At 41.4% G+C, this 22,228-nt stretch overlaps 1 protein-coding gene across 2 annotated transcripts in view; it reads left to right on the top strand.

The window, feature by feature from the left end:
* Positions 1-22,228, top strand: part of LOC133570951 (chemokine-like protein TAFA-1) — a 439,541-nt gene that overhangs the window by 346,318 nt on the left and 70,995 nt on the right. For both annotated transcript variants that reach the window (XR_009810257.2, XM_061923817.2), the window contains exon 3: positions 8,514-8,654. Coding sequence is in view for 1 of the 2 variants with exons in the window: in XM_061923817.2 (XP_061779801.1) it covers positions 8,514-8,654 (141 nt within the window). In the remaining variant the exon portion in view is untranslated. The remainder of the gene's footprint in view (positions 1-8,513; positions 8,655-22,228) is intronic.

Here is a 22,228-nt window from a genome sequence, read left to right as displayed (position 1 = left end):
AGATAGGAGCAGACCCAACAAAGCAACCAAGAGAGCCGACTCCACCCTCGGCCGCCCACTAACTCTCGACCAGTGTCCAGTCCGCATGGACCGAGGCGTCCGATACACGATACAAGATAATTTTTACATTTTTAAACTACAGTAGACAAAACATAATTTTACAGGCTAAAATTAAGATTATGATGTAAAGTCAATGACTAAAATTAAGTAAATAGCTCTTTCTTGAAGTACAATTTTAAATGTGGCAAATAATTTGCAGTGTGCAAACTGCGGCGTGGCACCAAATTATGCGTCCCCAAACACAGGACCCCCGAAGGGCAACATATACTGTATGACGTATTTGTTTTTAAATGACACATTTAAATGGACGAAAACTTTGCAAAAGCCCTGCGGCCCCCCTGAGCTTGGGGCCCTACATCTTCACTCACCCCCTCCCCCAATCTTCTGGTATTTTTCACCTCTTTTCTCCTCCATCCACTTTCCACTTTCATGACTATTTACCTTGTAGATTGTCTCTGAAGGCATCAAAACTATGACACCTGTGAAGTGAAAACCATTTCAGGTGACTACCTCTTGAAGCTCATCGAGAGAATGCCAAGAGTGTGCGAAAAACTAATCAAAGCAAAGGGTGGCTACTTTGAAGAAGCTAGAATATAAAACATGTTTTCAGTTATTTCCCCCTTGTTTTGTTTTTTGTTAAGTACATAACTCCACATGTGTTCATTCATAGTTTCGATGCCTTTAGTGACAATCTTACAATGTAAATAGTCATGAAAATAAAGAAACCCCATTGAATGAGAAGGTGTGTCCAAACTTTTGGCCTGAACTGTATGTGTGGAAAACTAAAATGTACATTTTCTTTTACTCAATTTTAAAATTGTTCAACTACAATAGACAAAATACAATTTTGCAGGCTAAAATTAAAGATTGTTATGTCCAGTCAATGACTAAAAATAAGTAAATAGCTCCTAAAACTTGGGAAATTTCTTGAAATGCAATTTTAAATGTGGCTGTAAAAGTCGCTGTCTTGCGGTTCCACGGATACGTACGTCAAAATATCCAAGCGCACAGAGTTGACAATAGATGTAATGTTTTTCAACACAACCGTCAAAAAATACGCTTTCTTCCAGGACTTTCCAGTCTCTCTCCAAACTTCCTCCTCCTCCTGCACCCGACCGCTCACCGTTAAAGACAACAGATGATTAGATTAACACATACCACCTGTGAAATCTAATCACCTGCCAGCTGTGTCTCGCCGTCTGCTCGATGGTGCTCGTCCTCAGCACCATGGACAGCGGCAGTGACTTTTGCTCCTGCAGGCAGCGCTGGCTCCATCTCCCCCCACAGTGGCAAATAATTTACAGTGTGCAAACTGCAGTGTGGCACCAAACAAGACTCCTGAAGGGCAACATATATGACGTGTTTGTTTTTAAATGACACATTTAAATGGAAGAAAACTTTGCAAAAGCCCAGAGGCCCTCCTGAGGTTGGGGCCCCACTACAACATCGCCACTCGCCCCCTCCCCCAATCTTCTGGTATTTTCCACCCTTTTTTCTCCTCCGTCCTGGGATGGGTTCCACTTTAATTGTTGGACTCAGGTGTCTGTTGCCGTGCCTGTCAAGAAAAGATAAAGAGTTTTTCCCGGGGCACAGGGAAAGAGGAGTGGAGTGATGGAGGGTCTCTCTCCTGCAGCTCCGCTGGCTGCATTAGCCCGTCGCTTTATAATTGTGTGATGGGGGCACTTCCAGAGCCTCCCTCATTACTCACTGGCACGGCCGTTGCCTGGCAGGCAGACACACCTCGTCCTCTAGCGTTCTCTTTTGCCGTCTCCCTTATTCCAGGATGTCCCCCGACGCCATCAGCCCCGCCACCCCCTTCCCCTGAGCCATCCTCCTTATTGTTATTTTGACCCACTAGCTCCAGCTGAACATGTCGCCTTTTCTTTTCAAAGTCTTTTTTCGACATCCTCCTTTGTCAGCCACAGAGCTATTGTGCTGCCTTCAGACTAAATGATGTCACATGTAGCTGGGAGTTAATGTTTTATTGCAGTGCAGCCATGATGGGAGCTCAGAGGTCTCAGCCATTCAAGTGTTATGACTCACAGGATGCAGCAAATAATTCAGGACCAAACCGCACCCGCTGGGCGCTTTATTAGGCACACCTTCACAGTCCCATGACATCAAATACAAGATACACTATATCGCCAAAAGTATTTGGCCACCCATCCAAATGATGAGAATCAGGCAGAGGTTTGGACCAAGTCATTGTTTTGCGAGTCACAAGTAAGTCTCAAGTCTTTGCCCTCAAGTCCGAGTCAAGTCCCGAGTCAAGACAGGCAAGCCCCGAGTCAAGTCCAAAGTCAAGACTGGAAAGTCTCAAGTCAAGTCCTAAGTCCTGCATTTTGAGTTTCGAGTCCTTTCAAGTCCTTTTAACCACAGACTAATATATTAACACAGATTGTGTATGCTTTTCAAACGCTGTATTTATTTATTAAAACAAGTGCATTTTAAATTGCAGGAAAGAAAATTGTGCTGACATTGCACTTTATAATAGCACTATTAACCAGTCATTTTAAACATTAACTCATTCCTTTACAGAACAAACACATTGAAAAATAAAGTGCAAATGTACTTATTTGTACAAAAGTGTTAACATTGAAAAAACATGACATATACGTGAACATAACAAAAAAGTTGTACTTATTATATGTCAGGGCCCTATGCTGCATTGCATTTGCAAAAGACCAAATTAGCCAAGAGTCTGTCAGTCATTTGTGCACGATGGGGGCGTAGTATGATGCCACCATGGCTGAAAACTCGCTCCACTGGAGCACTGGAGGCAGGCACTGCCAAGACTCTCATGGCCACTCGGAACAGTGAAGGAAGAGTCTTCATGTTCAATGCCCAGAACAAAAGGGGGAGAGAGTTTTTTTGGGTTGGTGCACTACTTGTAAGTGTATCTTGTGTTTTTTTATGTTGATTTAATTAAAAAAATTAAAAAATTAAAAATTATTTCTTGTGCGGCCCGATACCAATCGATCCACGGACCAGTACCGGGCCGCGGCCCGGTGGTTGGGGACCACTGAGGTAAACAACCAACAGTATGTCAGAAAGCTAGCTAAAACGGTACACATATTCATAATATAGTATACATTTTAACTGACCTTTATTTTACTATTTTTGTCTTTTTTTAGGTGGCTAAAATACGCGGTGCTGCTGACCGCCGTCTAACGTTACGTGTGATATATTGACTAACGTAACCCTGCTTAAAAAAATCACTGAACAAAAAGTATGAATAAGGTAGTGAACTGCAACAGATTCCCGTGTTTGCAATAACGTTATAACGTTAGCAGTGAGTTTACAGCCTCACTGATTTAACTACACAGCAAATAAAAGTCACGTTACTTAGCCAAGAAACGTTATCTTACATTCAAAACGTACCGTTCTTTGTGCAACTTCAAATGCCGGACGAAGTTGGAAGTTGTTGCCTCTCCATCAGTAATTTTCGAACCGCATGTGTTGCATACTGCAAACCGTTTTGTGTTGACCACCTCGTAATTTTTATACCCAAACGAAATTATTTTAGGTATCATTTTTTGTTCACTGGCGTGTGGTTTGGACATGTCTTCTTCGTTGGTTGTCCTGCAATTTGATTGGATGAATGCTGTGTGATGAAAACAAAGTAGATCTAATTTGATTGGCTGTTGTACTGAGACCACACCAGCTGACACACGCAACGCTGATAGACAAGTACACAATGAAAAATACGGAGCGCTCCCGAATAACTTTTTCATCTTTGGGTTTTGGGGAAAGTAGCAAGTCATGTCAAGTCATGTCAATTCAAAAGGCTCAAGTCCAAGTGAAGTCACAAGTCATTGATGTTAAAGTCTAAGTCGAGTTGCAAGTCTTTTTACATTTTGTCAAGTCGAGTCTAAAGTCATCAAATTCATGACTCGAGTCTGACTCGAGTCCAAGTCATGTGACTCGAGTCCACACCTCTGGAATCAGGTGTTCTAATCACTTGACCCGGCCACAGGTGTATAAAATCAAGCACTTAGGCATGGAGACTGTTTCTACAAACATTTGTGAAAGAATGGGCCGCTCTCAGGAGCTCAATGATTTCCGACGTGGAACTGTCATAGGATGCCACCTGTGCAACAAATCCAGTCGTGAAAATTCCTCGCTCCTAAATATTCCAAAGTCAACTGTCGGCTTTATTATGAGAACATGGAAAAGTTTGGGAACAACAGCAACTCAGCCACCAAGTGGTAGGCCACGTAAACTGACAGAGAGGGGTCAACGGATGCTGAATCGCATAGTGCAAAGAGGTTGCCGACTTTCTGCACAGTCAGTTGCTACTGAGCTCCAAACTTCATGTGACCTTCCAATTAGCCCACGTACAGTACGCAGAGAGCTTCATGGAATGGGTTTCCATAGCTGAGCAACTGCATCTAAGCCATACGTCACCAAGTCCAATGCAAAGCGTTGGATGCAGTGGTGTAAAGCACGTCGCCACTGGACTCTAGAGCAGTGGAGACGCCTTCTCTGGAGTGATGAATCACACTTTTCCATCTGGTAATCTGATGAACGAGTCTGGGCTTGGAGGTTGCCAGGGGAACGGTACATTTCGGACTGCATTGTGCCGAGTGTGAAATTTGGTGGAGGAGGAATTATGGTGTGGGGTTGTTTTTCTGGAGTTGGGTGTGGCCCCTTAGTTCCAGTGAAAGAAACTTTGAATGCTCCAGGATACCAAAACATTTTGGACAATTCCATGTTCTCAACCTTGTGGGAACAGTTTGAAACGGGCCCCCTTCCTCTTCCAACATAACTGTGCACCAGTGCACAAAGCAAGGTCCATAATCAGAATCAGAATCAGAATAGTTTTTATTGCCATTGTTTGAGAACGGGTTCACAAACTATTTTTCTTGGTGCAATCGTGCAACATAAAACACATATAACACAGATTTGGTAATAAAAAGAGCTTTAACTGAGCTTTCAGATCTTGTTATTGTTCATGTGCCTTATGGCTGAGGGGGGAAAACTGTTCAGGTAGCGGAAGGTGTGGGTCTGGATGGACCGTAGTCTCCTGCCTGAGGGGAGAGGGGAGAATAGTTTGTGTCCAGGGTGAGAAGAGTCAGCTGTGATCCGACCCACACGCCTCCTGGTCCTGGAGTAGAATAGGTTCTAGAGGGATGGGAGTTTGCAGCCAATCACCTTCTCAGCAGCACGTACGATGCGCTGCAGTCGATGCTTATCCCGGACTGTGATGCCGAGGAACCACACGGTGATGGAGGAGGTAAGGATGGACTCGATAATGGCTGAGTAAAACTGCACCAGCATCTCGGTCGGCACCTTAGGTTTCCTCAGCTGCCGCAGGAAGTACATCCTCTGCTGGGCCTTCTTGATGAGGGAGCTGATGGTCGGCTCCCACTTGAGGTCCTGGGTGATAGTGGTGCCTAAGAAACGGAAGGATTCCACAATGGAGACGGGGGTGGGAGAGTCAATCAGAGTGAGGGGGGTGGTGGGTCTTTGACTTTCCTGAAGTCCATGATCATCTCCACTGTTTTCTGGGCGTTCAGCTCCAGGTTGTTGAGGCTGCACCAGGACGCCAGCTGGTCCACCTCTCTCCTGTAGGCGGACTCATCGCCATCCGAAATGAGCCCTATGAAGGTAGTGTCATCCGCAAACTTGAGCAGCTTTACGGACTGGTGACTGGAGGTGCAGCAGTTTGTATACAGGGAGAAGAGCCAGGGGGAAAGTACACAGCCCTGAGGAGTACCAGTGTTCGTGGTTCGACTGTCCGAGACAATCTTCCCCAGCCACACGTGCTGTCTTCGGTCCGTCAGGAAGTCATTGATCCAACTGCAGAGGGACTCGGGCACGCTGAGTTGGTAGAGCTTGTCTCGTAGTAGTCCAGGGAGGATGGTGTTGAAGGCAGAGCTGAAGTCCACAAACAGGATCCTAGCGTAGGTTCCTGGGGAGTCCAGATGCTCCAGGATGAAGTGGAGGGCCAGGTTCACTGCATCAGATGATGAAGACATGGATGACAGAATCTGGTGTGGATGAACTTGATCGGCCTGCACAGAGTCCTGACCCGAACACCTTTGGGATGAATTAGAACGGAGACTGAGAGCCAGGCCTTCTCGACCAACATCAGTGTGTGACCTAAACCAATGCGCTTTTGGAAGAATGGTCAAAAATTCCTACAATCACACTCCGCAACCTTGCGGACAGCCTTCCCAGAAGAGTTGAAGCTGTAATAGCTGCAAAAGGTGGACCTTTTGCAGCTATGAATGGGATGGCACTTCAAGTTCATGTGTGAGTCAAGGCAGGTGGCCGAATACTTTTGGCTTGACTTTACTTTTGCTGTGTGTACTAGATGAGTAGAATGCCAAGTAATAATTTAACTTATTTGACGTAACAACCATGATGTTTCTTTCTGCATGCAGTCCTACAGTTGGGAGTTCTGATAAGGCAAAATGAATGCTACACACAGCAAACTTTATTGCAGTCCATCTGCTAGTGCAATGTGTAACCATAGGGCTGTGGTCCATTGTTGGGTCGCCAAGAATATGTTTCGAAGCTGTGGTCCGTATGGGCCGCAGAGGTATACTCAGTTGTAAATAGGGTTGCCAAATCAGTGATAAATAAATAATGGCAAGCAAGACCGGCTGACCTGATTGATGGCTGCAAGCTTTCTTGTTGGACAAAAATGAGCTTTGTCCTGGCTTCATCGCGTCTGTTTCCCAACGACAAAATGCCACTACGGTCAAAAATCCTTTGGAGTCAGAAAACCAGAAAATATGTGGATGAATGTAGCTCACTATCTGGCTGTGATGTGTGATGAAGCAAGGCAGACGTAGTTGATGAATTGTTGAACGACAGCATACTTTATTGATTAGCGAGCATTAGGGGTGTCCAAAAAAATCGATTTTTGAATGAAACGCGATTCTTATTTGTAACGATTACAAAAAAATCAAAAATAGATTTATTTAAAACAAATATTTTAATTTGTATTTATTTTATTTGTTTATCTTTCCTGTACAGCCACTCAAACAAATCCTATGTATTGATGTCCATGCCCATAGCTGCTGTATAGATTTACTTTATAAAAGAGAAGTGTTGGATACTGCGCTTGTTGCCTTATTTGTATTTGACTTCATTAAATGTTTGGGTAGAATTTTATTAAACATAACACGTTTTCTTTTAAGTAATATATACATTAATCAGAGCGGTTTATCTATTTTATGGAGGAATGTAGTTAATCATATACTGAAACTACCTTCCAATATTATTAAAAAAGTATTGATTTTGAAACGAGAATCGAATCTGAATCCAATCGCTGCCCCCAAGAATTGAATCGAATCAAATCGTGTGGTGCCCAAAGATTCATAGTCCGAGCAATATGCTGGTCTTTGAACTTTGCGCCTATAACAATCCGGATGGTTCTTTTCCTCTTTGTTCCGGAGGACACGACGTCCACAGTTTCCAAAAACAATTTAAAATGTGGACTCGTCAGACCACAGAACACTTTTACACTTCGCATCAGTCCATCTTAGATCAGCTCGGACCCAGCGAAGGCAGCGGAGTTTCTGGGTGTTGTGGATAAATGGCTTTCGCTTTGCATAGTAGAGTTTTAACTTGCACTTACAGATGTAGCATCAAACTGTAGTTACTGAAAGTGGTTTTCTGAAGTGTTCCTGAGTGCATGTGGTAATATCTTTTACACACTAATGTCACTTTTTGATGCAGTACATCCTGAGGGATCCAAGGTCCGTAATATCATCGCTTACGTGCAGTGATTTCTCCAGATCCTTTTGATGATATTACGACCATAGATGGTGAAATCCCTAAATTCCTTGCAATAGTTCATTGAGAAATGTTCTTAAACTGTTCGACAATTTGCTCACGCATTTGTTCACAAAGTGGTGACCCTCGCCCCATCCTTGTTTGTGAATGACTGAGCATTTAATGGAATCTGCTTTTATACCCAATCATAGCACCCACCTGTTCCCAATTAGCCTGTTCACCTGTGGGATTTTCCAAATATGTGTTTGATGAGCATTCCTCAACTTTATCAGTCTTTTTTACCACTTGTACCAGCTATTTTAAATCATGTTGCAGGTATCAAATTCCAAATGAGCTAATATTTGCAAAAATATAAAGTTTTCCAGTTCGAACGTTAAGTATCTTGTCTTTGCAGTCTATTCAATTGAATATAAGTTGAAAAGGATTTGCAAATCATTGTATTCTGTTTTTATTTCCGATTCACACAACCTGCCAACTTCACTGGTTTTGGGTTTTATACTTCTCTGACTCTTTTTTTAGGCCATGTGACGCAAAGCTTCAGGAAAATATTTGCTGTAGTTTTTCTGTAAATCTTTTAATCAGACCTTTGTGTTTTATTTCGATTTGAACTATACTTATTATAGTCACATATTATAACAGACTTTTTAGTAGATGCCTCTGCTTGTTGTCTCATGACCCGGTATATGTTGTCCATGTGTCTGCAGAGGGAGGTACGTGTGAGGTGATCGCAGCCCACAGATGCTGTAACAAGAATCGCATCGAGGAACGCTCTCAGACCGTCAAGTGCTCCTGTTTACCAGGCAAAGTGGCTGGAACAACACGCAACAAACCTTCTTGTGTGGACGGTGAGAGAATATATGCCTGAACATTACTTGCTGAGTGCTTTTATGAATGGAAAAATGTGTGAGAAGTACCTCTCGATGCTTCGGGATCTATAACCTCAACTTTTTATATAGCGTTACTCAAAGGTTTGTGATAAAAAGTACTGCATTGCATGTTTGTCTTAAGTTTGATTTTGTAAGCCTTACCTTTAAACACAACCGCCCGATTGTAGCTGAGATAGGCTCCAGCGCCCCCCGCGACCCCAAAGGGAATAAGCGGTAGAAAATGGATGGATGGATGCTTGAAAGAGGCTGTTTGCAACATGCACTGTCAGGCCTGGGTCAGAAATAGGACTCAGATGCAGAGGTGGGTAATAATCTGGCAGGCTTTTATTTTGAAAAGTTCACTTTTCACCTTTTGAGTCAGGGCAATACAACAACGGCTATAAACTTTAACAACTAGGCGAAAAGGTTTCATAAAATGTGAACAAACCGAAAATCACTCCAAAAGGAGGAAACAAAAATATATATCTCTAACTACACTAGCGAGGAATACAACTATGAAATTTAAACAACAAAAGACGTTCCAAAAAGGAGGGTAAAACAATGGGCCATAAAGCTTCTACACTGATTCTTATCTAGAGAAATAATTACCAAAAGGTCACTTAAAAATGAGGAAAAGAGACGGTAAAAGTAAACTGAACTCACCAGTGCGACTTGAAAACTTTACAAACAAAAATCCACTCTGCTTAAGAGGAGAAAAGAAACATTTAAAAATACCAACTTGGAAATTCAGGATCTGGATAACAAGACGAGACATAGTTTGGGTATGAGGCTGGAGATGCACGAGACATTCTGGCACAGAACAAAGGGAGGCGTGGGCTTATAAGACACATGGGGGTAATGGAGAACAGGTGGAAACAATCAGGGATCAGGGATGACGTCAGACTGATGACACATAAGGAAGGGCAAGTGACCTGAAACGAGAGGAGAGTTACTTTTCAAAGTAAAACATGAAATTCACAAGACACAAAAAAACCAAGACGAGACATCCCTCACCGCGGTGTGACATGCACATGAATGCCACACATGTTCCTTTTTCTATGCGGATTAAATAGGGAAGAAAAATGTTTGCACGATGTGGCTAACATTGCAGATAACGAGGAGACAATCTATTCCACTTATACAATCCTCTAAAAAAAATCCAAAAACCATATTGATCTATATTATAGGCAGTGAAAAATTGTACACACTACACAACACTGACACATATATCTGTAGCAGAAACACTCAATATGTTGTCTGGTTCATCACTTAAATATGCCTGTGTGCAACATAAACATAAATAATTTCTATAGTTACACAATGCACACCAACCTAATATGCTAAAAAACACCAATTATATATAAAGTAGTACCGGTAAGAATACTGTTAAGAATTATCCATGTTTATATACGTTTTCAGATACTTTTATTTTGAAGCATTTCTTGACGGTGTCACTTCCGCTTCCTTCCTGTAGTTGTCACTTCTGCTTCCTTTTTCAGAATCAGAATCAGAATAATTTTTATTGCCATTGTTTGAGAACGGGTTCACAAACTAGGAATTTTTCTTGGTGCAATCGTGCAACATAAAACACATATAACACAGGATCAAATAACATGAGCTGTAACTGAGCTATCAGATCTTGTTATTGTTCACGTGCCTGATGGCCGAGGGGAAAAAACTGTTCAGGTGGCGGGAGATGTGGGTCTGGATGGACCGTAGTCTCCTGTCTGAGGGGAGAGGGGAGAATAGTTTGTGTCCAGGGTGAGAAGAGTCAGCTGTGATCCGACCCACACGTCTCCTGGTCCTGGATGAGAACAGGTCCTGGAGGGATGGGAGTTTACAGCCAATAACCTTCTCAGCAGCACGTACGATGCGCTGCAGTCGAGTATAAGGTGCGACTTATACTCCGGTGCGACTTATACTCCGAAAAATACGGTACTCAGGCCGACGAGAAACGGTTATTCACTATAATCAGTATTTATATTCAAAAAACTATAGCCATTCATAAAAGATACAGTACAAACTGTTAAACCACTAATGGTGTTTTTGATATATGTTTTGGTTGGAAACAGCACTTTCTTTGAAATTTGCACATCATCCACAATCCCTATGTGAGACAAGAACACTTACCACTTAACTATTACATAGTTTTGTTTTTTTTGTAGTCATGCTGATAATAAAATGCATTCTACCGTTAGGCAGGTAAAAGTACTGTGCTGCTGGGCATTAACAGGATGATCCAGAGCTTGTGAACACCTGAGCCAGGCGCACGTTGCAGATCACATTGCCCAGGGCAGATCAAGCTGATGGAAATGAATAACTAATAAACACAAGTCAGGGAAGCTCCAGGCTAGTGCACCTGAATTACTTGAACTGAGGAAAACAATCATGCTTAGGCCCACTTGCTGGGGGAAAAAAAATACAGACAGGAAGTCACAAACCTACTGAGACAGAACTGTGAAGCCCTCTTTACACTGAGGAGCTCATTTATTGCTCACCAATTTCGATTTTTTTTTTTCCACCTCCACCTTTGCAGGAGATTAAAATTTTCACCCTGTCCTACTTTTTACAAAAAAAAAAAAAATATGACGCGAAAACTCCTTATTATGAGTGCTGTTACATGAAGGGCCAGACAGGCCCACTCAATGGACTCCAAAGGGTTGGTTAGCCAGCTGACTCTCCAGATAATAAAGGAATATGAATTAAACATGAGACAATGATAACACAAAAAAACTTTTCCCGGGCTGATGAGAAGCCGAGTTCTCGGTCCTTGAGATGTTCTGCTCTTTAGATTGAAACACCTGCAGGGAACATTGACAGAGTTGTGGTCATGAGTTGCAAATGAATATTCTCTTTAACAGAGTTGACCTTGTACATTGAGACAGATAGCAGAGACTGACTCTTTACAATGTGATGCCCTTTGAAAATCCCTCCATAACTTATTTTCATATTTGAAGTATGCTTTGGACTTTCTTGTGCCTCAAGCAAGCAATGTGGAACATAGGGGCCATAATATCGTGTCTTTACGAATGGCCAAATGGTGGTGCATCAGTTTACAGTAGCACACGGGTGTCAAACTCAAGGCCCGTCACATCATTTTATATGACCCGCGAACGCCTAGCAAAATATGCATCAATGAAGTACTAAATGTATTTGTTCTTTCCATTTTGACCAAAAAAAATATATATATATGCACTGCATGCAATTGCATACCTTTTAAATGTTAATATTATGCAATATTGTATTTGTTCAAATAAAAATAAATACTTCAATACCTGCTTGACTTATGGTTTCAAAGCAAGTTATCCATGAAATTGTACACTGGACAATAAATATTACGTTAAAATTACGATGCTTTTTTTTTTTACAGCATATTCAATTGAAAACTGTAAATTGAAAAAAACTATCACTGTTTTTACTATAATTTTTTTTTTTTTTTTTTTTTACTGTAAAATCCACGGTTGTTAATGTAAATGGAAAAATGGTACCACAGTTATTTTACGGTAACAAAGTGGCAGCTCAGTTGCCAGAATTAAAAAAATAACAGTGGTCCTGTTTTTCTATTTACACTAATATGTTGACAAAACTACCTTCAATTTTACAGTAAGATTCTGGCAACCAAGCTGCCAGTGTTTTACCATAAAATAACTGTGATACCATTTTAAAATGGTAAATAAACAGTGGGTAGTTTTTTTCCCCCCATCTACTTTAATATAATGTTTAAAAATGTTTAGATTTTACATTTAAAAAAATGGTGACCAGAATTTTACTGGGAAATATACATATTTGTTATATATTTTGTAATAAAATGCATAGGCAAATACCATACTTGCCAACCTTGAGACCTCCGATTTCGGGAGGTGGGAGGTGGGGGGCATGGTCGGCGGTGGGGCGGCGGCGTGGTTGGGGGCGTGATTAAGAGATATATATATATATATAAGAAATACTTGACTTTCAGTGAATTCTAGCTATATATATATATATATATATATATATATATATATATATATATATATATATATATATATATATATATATACATATATATACATATATATTTTATTATATATATATATATATATATATATATATATATATATATATATATATATATATATATGTATATATATAAATAAATAAAATAAATACTTGAATTTCAGTGTTCATTTATTTACACATATACACACACATAACACTCCTCTACTCATTGTTGAGTTAAGGGTTGAATTGTCCATCCTTGTTCTATTCTCTCTCACTATTCAGAACACACACATTATACAAATATACATTATAAAATCAATAAGAAAACGGGAGCTCTAATTTGGGAGTCTGAATTAGGATCAGAAGTTCCTATATAAACATTGCGCACTCACGTCGCCATTTTGTATTGATTACTGCAGCTGTGCACTGGATTCATTCACAAATACAAACTACAACTCACAAACACTTTCGAGTTAGGCTCCACCATCAGAATGTGTACTTAAACTTATAAAGATCACATGGATATTATTCAGTGAGTTGATTCACCAAAACTAACCTGTTATACAGGAAGAAAAAGCACACAGGACGTTTCAATTGTCGCGCTCATCAGAATGACAAGACACTTCCGGTCTGCAGGTGATAGCATTCAATTGGGAAGAAACGCCCTACTGCCCCCTACTGACCAATGTGAATACTGATAAATGTGTAATGACAGCTCCAAAAACGAATTCAAACCACAAAATAAACTAAATAAATCAACATAAAAATGTGACACATTATGGGTGGGTCACATGTGCATGTACAACAGGCTGTCAACACGTCACTCAGGTCCGCATGGAGCTGGAGGGGGCGTGGCCTCCAGCTCCGCCTGAATTTCGGGAGATTTTCGGGAGAAAATTTGTCCCGGGAGGTTTTCGGGAGAGGCGCTGAATTTCGGGAGTCTCCCGGAAAATCCGGGAGGGTTGGCAAGTATGGCAAATACATAAATTATTCACTGTTAAAATCGGCCCCCTGGTGGCAGCCGTGACTGCGATGTGGCCCTCAATGAAAACGAGTTTGACACCCCTGCAGTAGCAAGTCCGCTTCACAGCAAGAAGCAATTGAATCTCTGCTCGAATCTCTGCATGGAGTTCGCACTTTATGTCCACTGTCGATCAGTCCGGGCATCTCAGATCATGACACAGAACTTTGTTAAAGATTTGAAGATTTGTATCAGTCAGTTATAAAAATACACAATCATACAAGTTAGGATAAAGTTAATTTTGCTGTCAAAGTTCAATAATAAGGTTGTTAGAATCAATTTAGATGTGAATATTCATTTTTAGACAATATGATTTGCCTGAGCGGCTAGGAGACACTGAGAGTAACAAGCGGTAGAAAATAGATTAGAAAAAACAGATTTAAAAAAAATTATAATAAAAAATAAATAAATAAATAAAAAATATAAAAAATTCAAATTGGGACTTCCCGTGGGCCGATTTTTGGACGCTGGCTGTAGTTTGGGAACCCCTGGTGGCAGCAAACCTACCATAGACCACTTAAAGAGGAACATTATCACCAGACCTATGTAAGCGTCAATATATACCTTGATGTTGCAGAAAAAAGACCATATATTGATTTCCGAACTCTAAATGGGTGAATTTTGGCGAATTAAACGCCTTTCTAATATTCGCTCTCGGAGCGGGAAGCAATCCGCCATTTTCTCAAACACCGAGTCAAATCAGCTCTGTTATTTTCCGTTTTTTTGACTGTTTTCCGTACCTTGGAGACATCATGCCTCGTCGGTGTGTTGTCGGAGGGTGTAACAACACGAACAGGGACGGATTCAAGTTGCACCAGTGGCCCAAAGATGCGAAAGTGGCAAGAAATTGGACTTTACCGACGAAAGCTATGCTACGACAGAGATGGCAAGAATGTGTGGATATCCTGCGACACTCAAAGCAGATGCATTTCCAACGATAAAGTCAAAGAAATCTGCCGCCAGACCCCCATTGAATCTGCCGGAGTGTTTGAGCAATTCAGGGACAAAGGACCTTGGTAGCACGGCAAGCAATGGCGGCAGTTTGTTCCCGCAGACGAGTGAGCTAAACCCCCTGGATGTCTTGGCTCACACCGTCCCTTATGCCACCGAAGATGATCAAGAGAAGAATATCGACCCTACCTTCCCTGGCCTGCTGACATCAACTCCAAAACTGGACAGATCAGCTTTCAGGAAAAGAGCGCGGATGAGGGTATGTCTACAGAATATATTAATTGATGAAAATTGGGCTGTCTGCACTCTCAAAGTGCATGTTGTTGCCAAATGTATTTCATATGCTGTAAACCTAGTTCATAGTTGTTAGTTTCCTTTAATGCCAAACAAACACATACCAATCGTTGGTTAGAAGGCGATCGCCAAATTCGTCCTCGCTTTCTCCCGTGTCGCTGGCTGTCGTGTCGTTTTCGTCGGTTTCGCTTGCATACGGTTCAAACCGATATGGCTCAATAGCTTCAGTTTCTTCTTCAATTTCGTTTTCGCTACCTGCCTCCACACTACAACCATCCGTTTCAATACATTCGTAATATGTTGAATCGCTTAAGCCGCTGAAATCCGAGTCTGAATCCGAGCTAATGTCGCTATAGCTTGCTGTTCTTTCCGCCATGTTTGTTTGTGGTTGCTTCACTATGTGACGTCACAGGAAAATGGACGGGTGGTTAAAATCAGGCACTTTGAAGCTTTTTTTAGGGATATTGCGTGATGGGTAAAATTTTGAAAAAAACTTTGAAAAATATAATAAGCCACTGGGAACTGATTTTTAATGGTTTTAACCATTCTGAAATTGTGATAATGTTCACCTTTAACTGTTCACTCCAACACAGACATCATCAAATCTCACATTTATGCATTCCCACATTTGGGAAATTAGGATGGGTTGATAGAAAAAAGGTAAATCTAGGCAAAATATGCTTGTATATATATGATATCACTTTTGCATCACATAGCACATAACTGCGATGGGTTCAAGGAAACACGATTAAAGTTTGAAACAGAGGTGGAGTCTCAAGTTTTTAAAGACAGGGGAGGCTCAACCAGAATGAGACATACTAAAAATAATCATAATAATTAGAAATATGACAATGTATTATTTTGATCATTAATATTCACTAATGATAATCCTATATAAATCAAATAATCTCTACCTTACATTAGGGTTAAAGGGAAACTTGACAGATTTATAATCATATCAGTGAATAATGACAAATGGTATGATTATTAAAACTCACATTCTGGTTACTATGTTACATTTGATGGCAACAACCCTACCAACAACCAAAAAGCAGAACTTTTAAAACAATAACACATCATTAGGTGTCTTAAAGGCCTAAATATGTCACTGGTTTGAATGATTGATAAAACACATCATTGATGAAACTTGTAACGACGTGGTCGCATGGTGATGCGCAGATCGTTCTCCCAGGATGCAGACGGAAACTCCGGAGGCAAGGTGCAGGTGAGACAATGATTTATTCTCATAAATCATGCAGGATACAAAACAAATACAACTAGCGTGCCGATCGCACGGCAAGCAAAGCTAAGGAAATAGCTACCGCGAAAGCTTAGCATAAAAACAGGCAAACAAAAGGCAAAGCTTAGCTCAGGAATCATAGGAATAGACGTCGTAACTGTTGCGTGGAAGCAAATAAGACAGCCAGACAGGGTGGCAAAAAACAGGAATAAGTGGCCCTCAGATTAATGCCCGGGAGCAGCTGAGCGTCCCAGACACTAATCAGAGGCAGGTGAAACTAATTTGCACCCATGGCAACCAAAACAAACCCAAGGGTGCACAAAACAGGAACTGAGGGAGTCAAAAAAACAAACAAACACACAGGATCCTGACTGAAACTAAGACAAACGGGAATATTGTGGGTTTTCTGATCATGGAGTGTGCCTTCCACTGACTGGGCTTACGGGTTTTCACTTTGGGGAGATTAGCACATGCGTAGAACGGCGAATATAATGATCAAACTACAAGTAAGGTGCACTTTACAATCAAACAGCTAGTCTGTAATCAGTACAATACTTACAGTACAAACACGTTGTAGGTCTCAACATAAGACTGACTGGCACATTCAGCTTAATAGCAAAGACAACTTTCTAAATAGGCAGCCTATACACTACTGCCTTTTAACCTCTTGGAATTGCAACTTCCTGCAACGTCTACTACCTCCCCGGATTGCAATTAATCAAATGTAAATAATCAAATGTATGTACTTGTTCTTATGCTTTCTGAGCTCACTATGTTCACTGCTCATTGTACATATCCTACGACGTCAGACCTACACTGTTTCAATGTTCTTTTCTCAGATGATATAATTGTTGATGACTGAAGTGCTGATATCAACCAAACCTAACCTCCTTCACATCCCACCCCCGGATTGTAAATAATGTAAATAATTCAATAATTCTAGTGTGATGACTGTATTATGCTGATAGTATATATTTATACCATGAATTGATGAACGTGGACCCCGACTTAAACAAGTTGAAAAACTTATTGGGGTGTTACCATTTAGTGGTCAATTGTACGGAATATGTACTGTACTGTGCAGTGACGTGCGGTGAGGTTGATGGCTGGTGAGGCACTGACTTCATCACAGTCAGATTTACAAACATATGAACCCTAAAGAGTATCTTATTCACCATTTGATTGGCAGCAATTAACGGGTTATGTTTAAAAGCTCATACCAGCATTCTTCCCTGCTTGGCACTCAGCATCAAAGGTTGGAATTGGGGGTTAAATCACCAAAAATTATTCCCGGGCGCGGCGCCGCTGCTGCCCACTGCTCCCCTCACCTCCCAGGGGGTGATCAAAGGGATGGGTCAAAGGGACACATTTCACCATACCTAGTGTGTGTGTGACAATCATTGGTACTTTAACTTAACTTTAACTTTACACATACAAACTGTAGCACACAAAAAAATCACATTTAATTAAAAAAACATTATTATGGTCTTACCTTTACTTATAAGTGCGGGAACAGTGGTGTTCATGTTGGAGGAGTTGTGAATGAATGAAATATGAAATCTGTGCTGCAGTCTGCAGGTGTACCTAATGTTGTGTCCCTGCAGTCGTTGTTGTTTTTGCACTTTTTGGCTTCTTGTTAAGTGACTTTTTTTGGGTGGATTCGGTCTTGCACGTGGAGGGTTTGGGTGTGGGCTTTGGTTGGTGTGGCGCTCCCGTCGGGGGGTGCATTAACCGGCACCAGGAGGCGGGATTACTGCGAGCCTCACACAGTGCGTCTTCGCAGCAGTTTTTTGATTGCTCAGCACAAGAAATACGTTACACACATACAGTTGTTGACAAAATACACTGTACATTATATACCTCAGCTAACTAAACTATGGAAATGTATAATATAGTTCATATAGCAATACGGTCTCACTGCACAGCAGGCCAGCAGTTAGCCGAGTCCGCAATCCATGGTGAGGCACAACTCAGTGACGTCTCTTCTCAGTATTTGAACGGCAAATGTGAAAATTCAGCGATTTAGAATAAAAATAATCCAAAACTGGTGAAGTTAAATGGAAAATAACTTTATAGTATAATCACTGAATACATATAACAATTTAATTTTTTTTTTTTCTTTTTACATTTTTTTTCTTTCCATGATGGCAGGTGAGGCCCCGCCTCACCTGCCTCTAGTGACCGCACGTCACTGGTACTGTGCAATCTACTAATAAAAGTCTCAATCAATCAATCAATCAATGTAATACTTGCAAATGGGACTCAGAAAAGTAATACGAAAACAAGATCTAACAACTGGACGGCACAGTTATCATAATCAGCTCATTTGTAAATGTTACAATAAAAATTGAGATTGTATTATTGAACAATTAACAACAACCGACCGAAAATTGGTACCGTTGAGTACCCGTGTTAGTACCGTATTGGTTCAATTGCGTAAAGTAAGCATCCCTACTTGTAGCATACATATTTAAACTGTGCAGATTGAAGTGTGGCAGCATAATAGTATACTGACTTTTCAATCAACAACAACAAAAGAAAAAGCCTTGTTCCACTTACCCGGTAACAGCTTGTCTTGAAATGTAATCCTAACTGTGTGAAATTCAGTAAAGGATCCTACTCTGCAAGTCTTTGACATCGAGTGGAAGATGATGAAAACAGCACAGTGTGTATTTTGTCATTTCACTCTCACGGGCACAAGCATGCTGAGAGAGAGTTATTCACAAAGTCATGCGTGTAAATAAAGTGATGTGTGAGTGGCTTTAGATGTACATCCCAGCAGTTTACTATGAATAAAATTCCCCCATAACGATACCGTCACACAGACCATCTGAAAAAAAATAAAAAATAAAAAAATGTGTCAGTACTCATGATCATAGACGTGCTTGGTGAATATAACAAGAACTCATGACTACAACTGCAGAGTGAGACATTTTTTTTTTCACTGCGTCTTGAGGAAAGTTGCAAATGGAAGTTTGGGGAAAATCTGCCAAATCAAAGCAGACCTTCCAAAGATTCAGGCACCAAGGAGGAGAAGAAGAAATTGTTGCTAACACTTAATGCCTCGCTGGATCAGCATGCTAAGAAGACAAGAAAATCATTGCAGTCACCGGGGCCAATTAGCACATACTTACAGGTGAAATTGTGATACAAATAAAAACGACAGTCGTATTGAGCACAATTGCACTTCCAATAAGATGACCTATTTCTGTATTCGGGGTGCCTCATTTTGGTAAAGAACTAGGCGATACTGAAAATAAAAACAATTCGATACAAAGTAAATACAGGGCCAGTATTGCTGATACCAATATCAGAATCAGAATCAGAAATACTTGATTAATCCCCGAGGGGAAATTAAAATTTTCAGCACAATCTCATTCCGGAGCAGACAAACATTACAGGGAGACAGAACAGGATCGCTGATGGGTCTGCCAACTTCCGGCGCCCCTTGCAAAAAAGGTGAGAAACCGGTAATCGCTGTGGGGGTATGAGAAAAAAAAAAAATCAGTCTAAGCCTGGGCCCCTGGAGAGGGGGTCCAGACTAAGGCCAAGGGAAACAAATACAATAAATAAAAAACCTCATAGCTAGAGCACACATAAGCATGTGTGTAAGAGGGAAACATCAAAGAACACAAAGGACATTAAAGACCTACTGAAACCCACTACTACCGACCACGCAGTCTGATAGTTTATATATCAATGATGAAATCTTAACATTGCAACACATGCCAATACGGCCGGGTTAGCTTACTAAAGTGCAATTTTAAATTTCACGCGTAATATCCTGCTGAAAATGTCTCGGTATGATGACGTCTGCGCGTGACCTCACGGATTGTGGAGGACATTTAGGGACAGCATGGTGGCCAGCTATTAAGTCGTCTGTTTTCATCGCAAAATTCCACAGTATTCTGGACATCTGTGTTGGTGAATCTTTTGCAATGTGTTCAATGAACAATGGAGACAGCAAAGAAGAAAGCTGTAGGTGGGAAGCGGTGTATTGCGGCCGGCTGCAGCAACAACAGAAACACAGCCGGTGTTTCATTGTTTACATTCGCGGAAGATGACAGTCAAGCTTTACCATTGGCCTGTGGAGAACTGGGACAACAGAGACTCTTACCAGGAGGACTTTGAGTTGGATACGCAGACGCGGTACCGTGAGTAAGCATGCAGCTGCGGCTTCCAAACATTTGATCGCTTGCCCGTACGTGCGTGCCGCTATGTGCATGTCACGTACGTAACTTTGGGGACTTTGGGGAAATATATGTGCCGTATGAACTTTGGGGAGGTGAACAGTACTTTGGGCTGTGGGATTGAGTGTGTTGTGCAGGTGTTTGAGTTGTATTGGCGGGTTATATGGACGGGAGGGGGGAGGTGTTTGTTATGCGGGATTCATTTGTGGCATATTAAATATAAGCCTGGTTGTGTTGTGGCTAATAGAGTATATATATGTTTTGTGTTTATTTACTGTTTTAGTCATTCCCAGCTGAATATCAGGTCCCACCCGCCTCTCACAGCATCTTCCCTATCTGAATCGCCCACTGCCCTCTAGTCCTTCACTCTCACTTTCCTCATCCACAAATCTTTCATCCTCGCTCAAATTAATGGGGAAATCGTCTCTTTCTCGGTCCGAATCGCTCTCGCTGCTGGTGGCCATGATTGTAAACAATGTGCAGATGTGAGGAGCTCCACAACCTGTGACGTCACGCGCATATCGTCTGCTACTTCCGGTACAGGCAAGGCTTTTTTTATCAGCGACCAAAAGTTGCAAACTTTATCGTCGATGTTCTCTACTAAATCCTTTCAGCAAAAATATGGCAATATCGCGAAATGATCAAGTATGACACATAGAATGGACCTGCTATCCCCGTTTAAATAAGAAAATCGCATTTCAGTAGGCCTTTAAAGACATTGAAAAAGAGCAAAGTTGATGCAACTAGCCATTTCTACATACAGCTACAAAAAATAAATAAATACAAAATAAAAAAAACATATACACTGTGGTGGCCTCTGCGGTGTTCCACGCCATCGTCTACTGGGGTGGGGGGACCATGGCCAGAGACAGGAGCAGACCCAACAAAGCAACCAAGAGAGCCGACTCCGCCCTCGGCCGTCCACTAACTCTCGGCCAGTGTCCAGTCTTTATTTGAAACGTCGATGTCAAATGATATATATTCCATCCATCCATCCATTTTCTACCGCTTGTCCCTTTTGGGGTCGCGGGGGGTGCTGGAGCCTATCTCGGCTGCATTCGGGCGGAAGGTGGGGTACACCCTGGACAAGTCGCCACCTCATTACAGGGCCAACACAGATAGACAGACAACATTCACACTCACATTCATTCACTAGGGCCAATTTAGTGTTGCCAATCAACCTATCCCCGGGTGCATGTTTTTGGATTGCCCAGAAAGGCGCCTTATAAATAAAATGTAATAGTATTATTATTATTATTATTATTATTATTATTATTATTATATTCAGGTTGGTACGGTATCAAATATCGTACACAATGTTAAAGCCCTTGAAAATGAAATATTGTGTTTGACAGCTCCCTATTCCAAAGTTGACAAATACATTTGAAATCTTAACGGGTAGATAATATCTAATTGGTGAGTAGATGACTGAGAGGTTAGCATGTTGGCCTCACAGTCAGGTGATTGATGTTTCAAATTTCCTTTTGGGGAGCCCTGTGTAAAGTTTGCATGTTCTAAAGTTAAAGTCGTAAAGTTAAAGTACCAATGATTGTCACACACACACACTAGGTGTGGTGAAATGTGTCCTCTGCATTTGACCCATCCCCTTGTTTACCCCCTGGAAGGTGAGGGGAGCGGCGCCGCGCCCAGGAATCATTTTTGGTGATTTAACCCCCAATTCCAAACCTTGATGCTGAGTGCCAAGCAGGGAGGTAATGGATCCCATTTATATAGTCTTTGGTATGACTCGGCCGGGGTTTGAACTCACAACCGTCCGATCTCAGGGCAGACACTCTAACCACTCACTGGGCCACTGAGTAGGTCTCACTCTGCGTATGTGGGTTTTCTCCGCGTTCTCCGGCTTCTTCTCAAACAT

This window comes from Nerophis lumbriciformis, linkage group LG28, assembly GCF_033978685.3.
Source record: "Nerophis lumbriciformis linkage group LG28, RoL_Nlum_v2.1, whole genome shotgun sequence".
NCBI classification, from domain to species: Eukaryota; Metazoa; Chordata; class Actinopteri; order Syngnathiformes; family Syngnathidae; genus Nerophis; species Nerophis lumbriciformis.
This window is presented reverse-complemented; position numbering and strand designations above follow the sequence as displayed.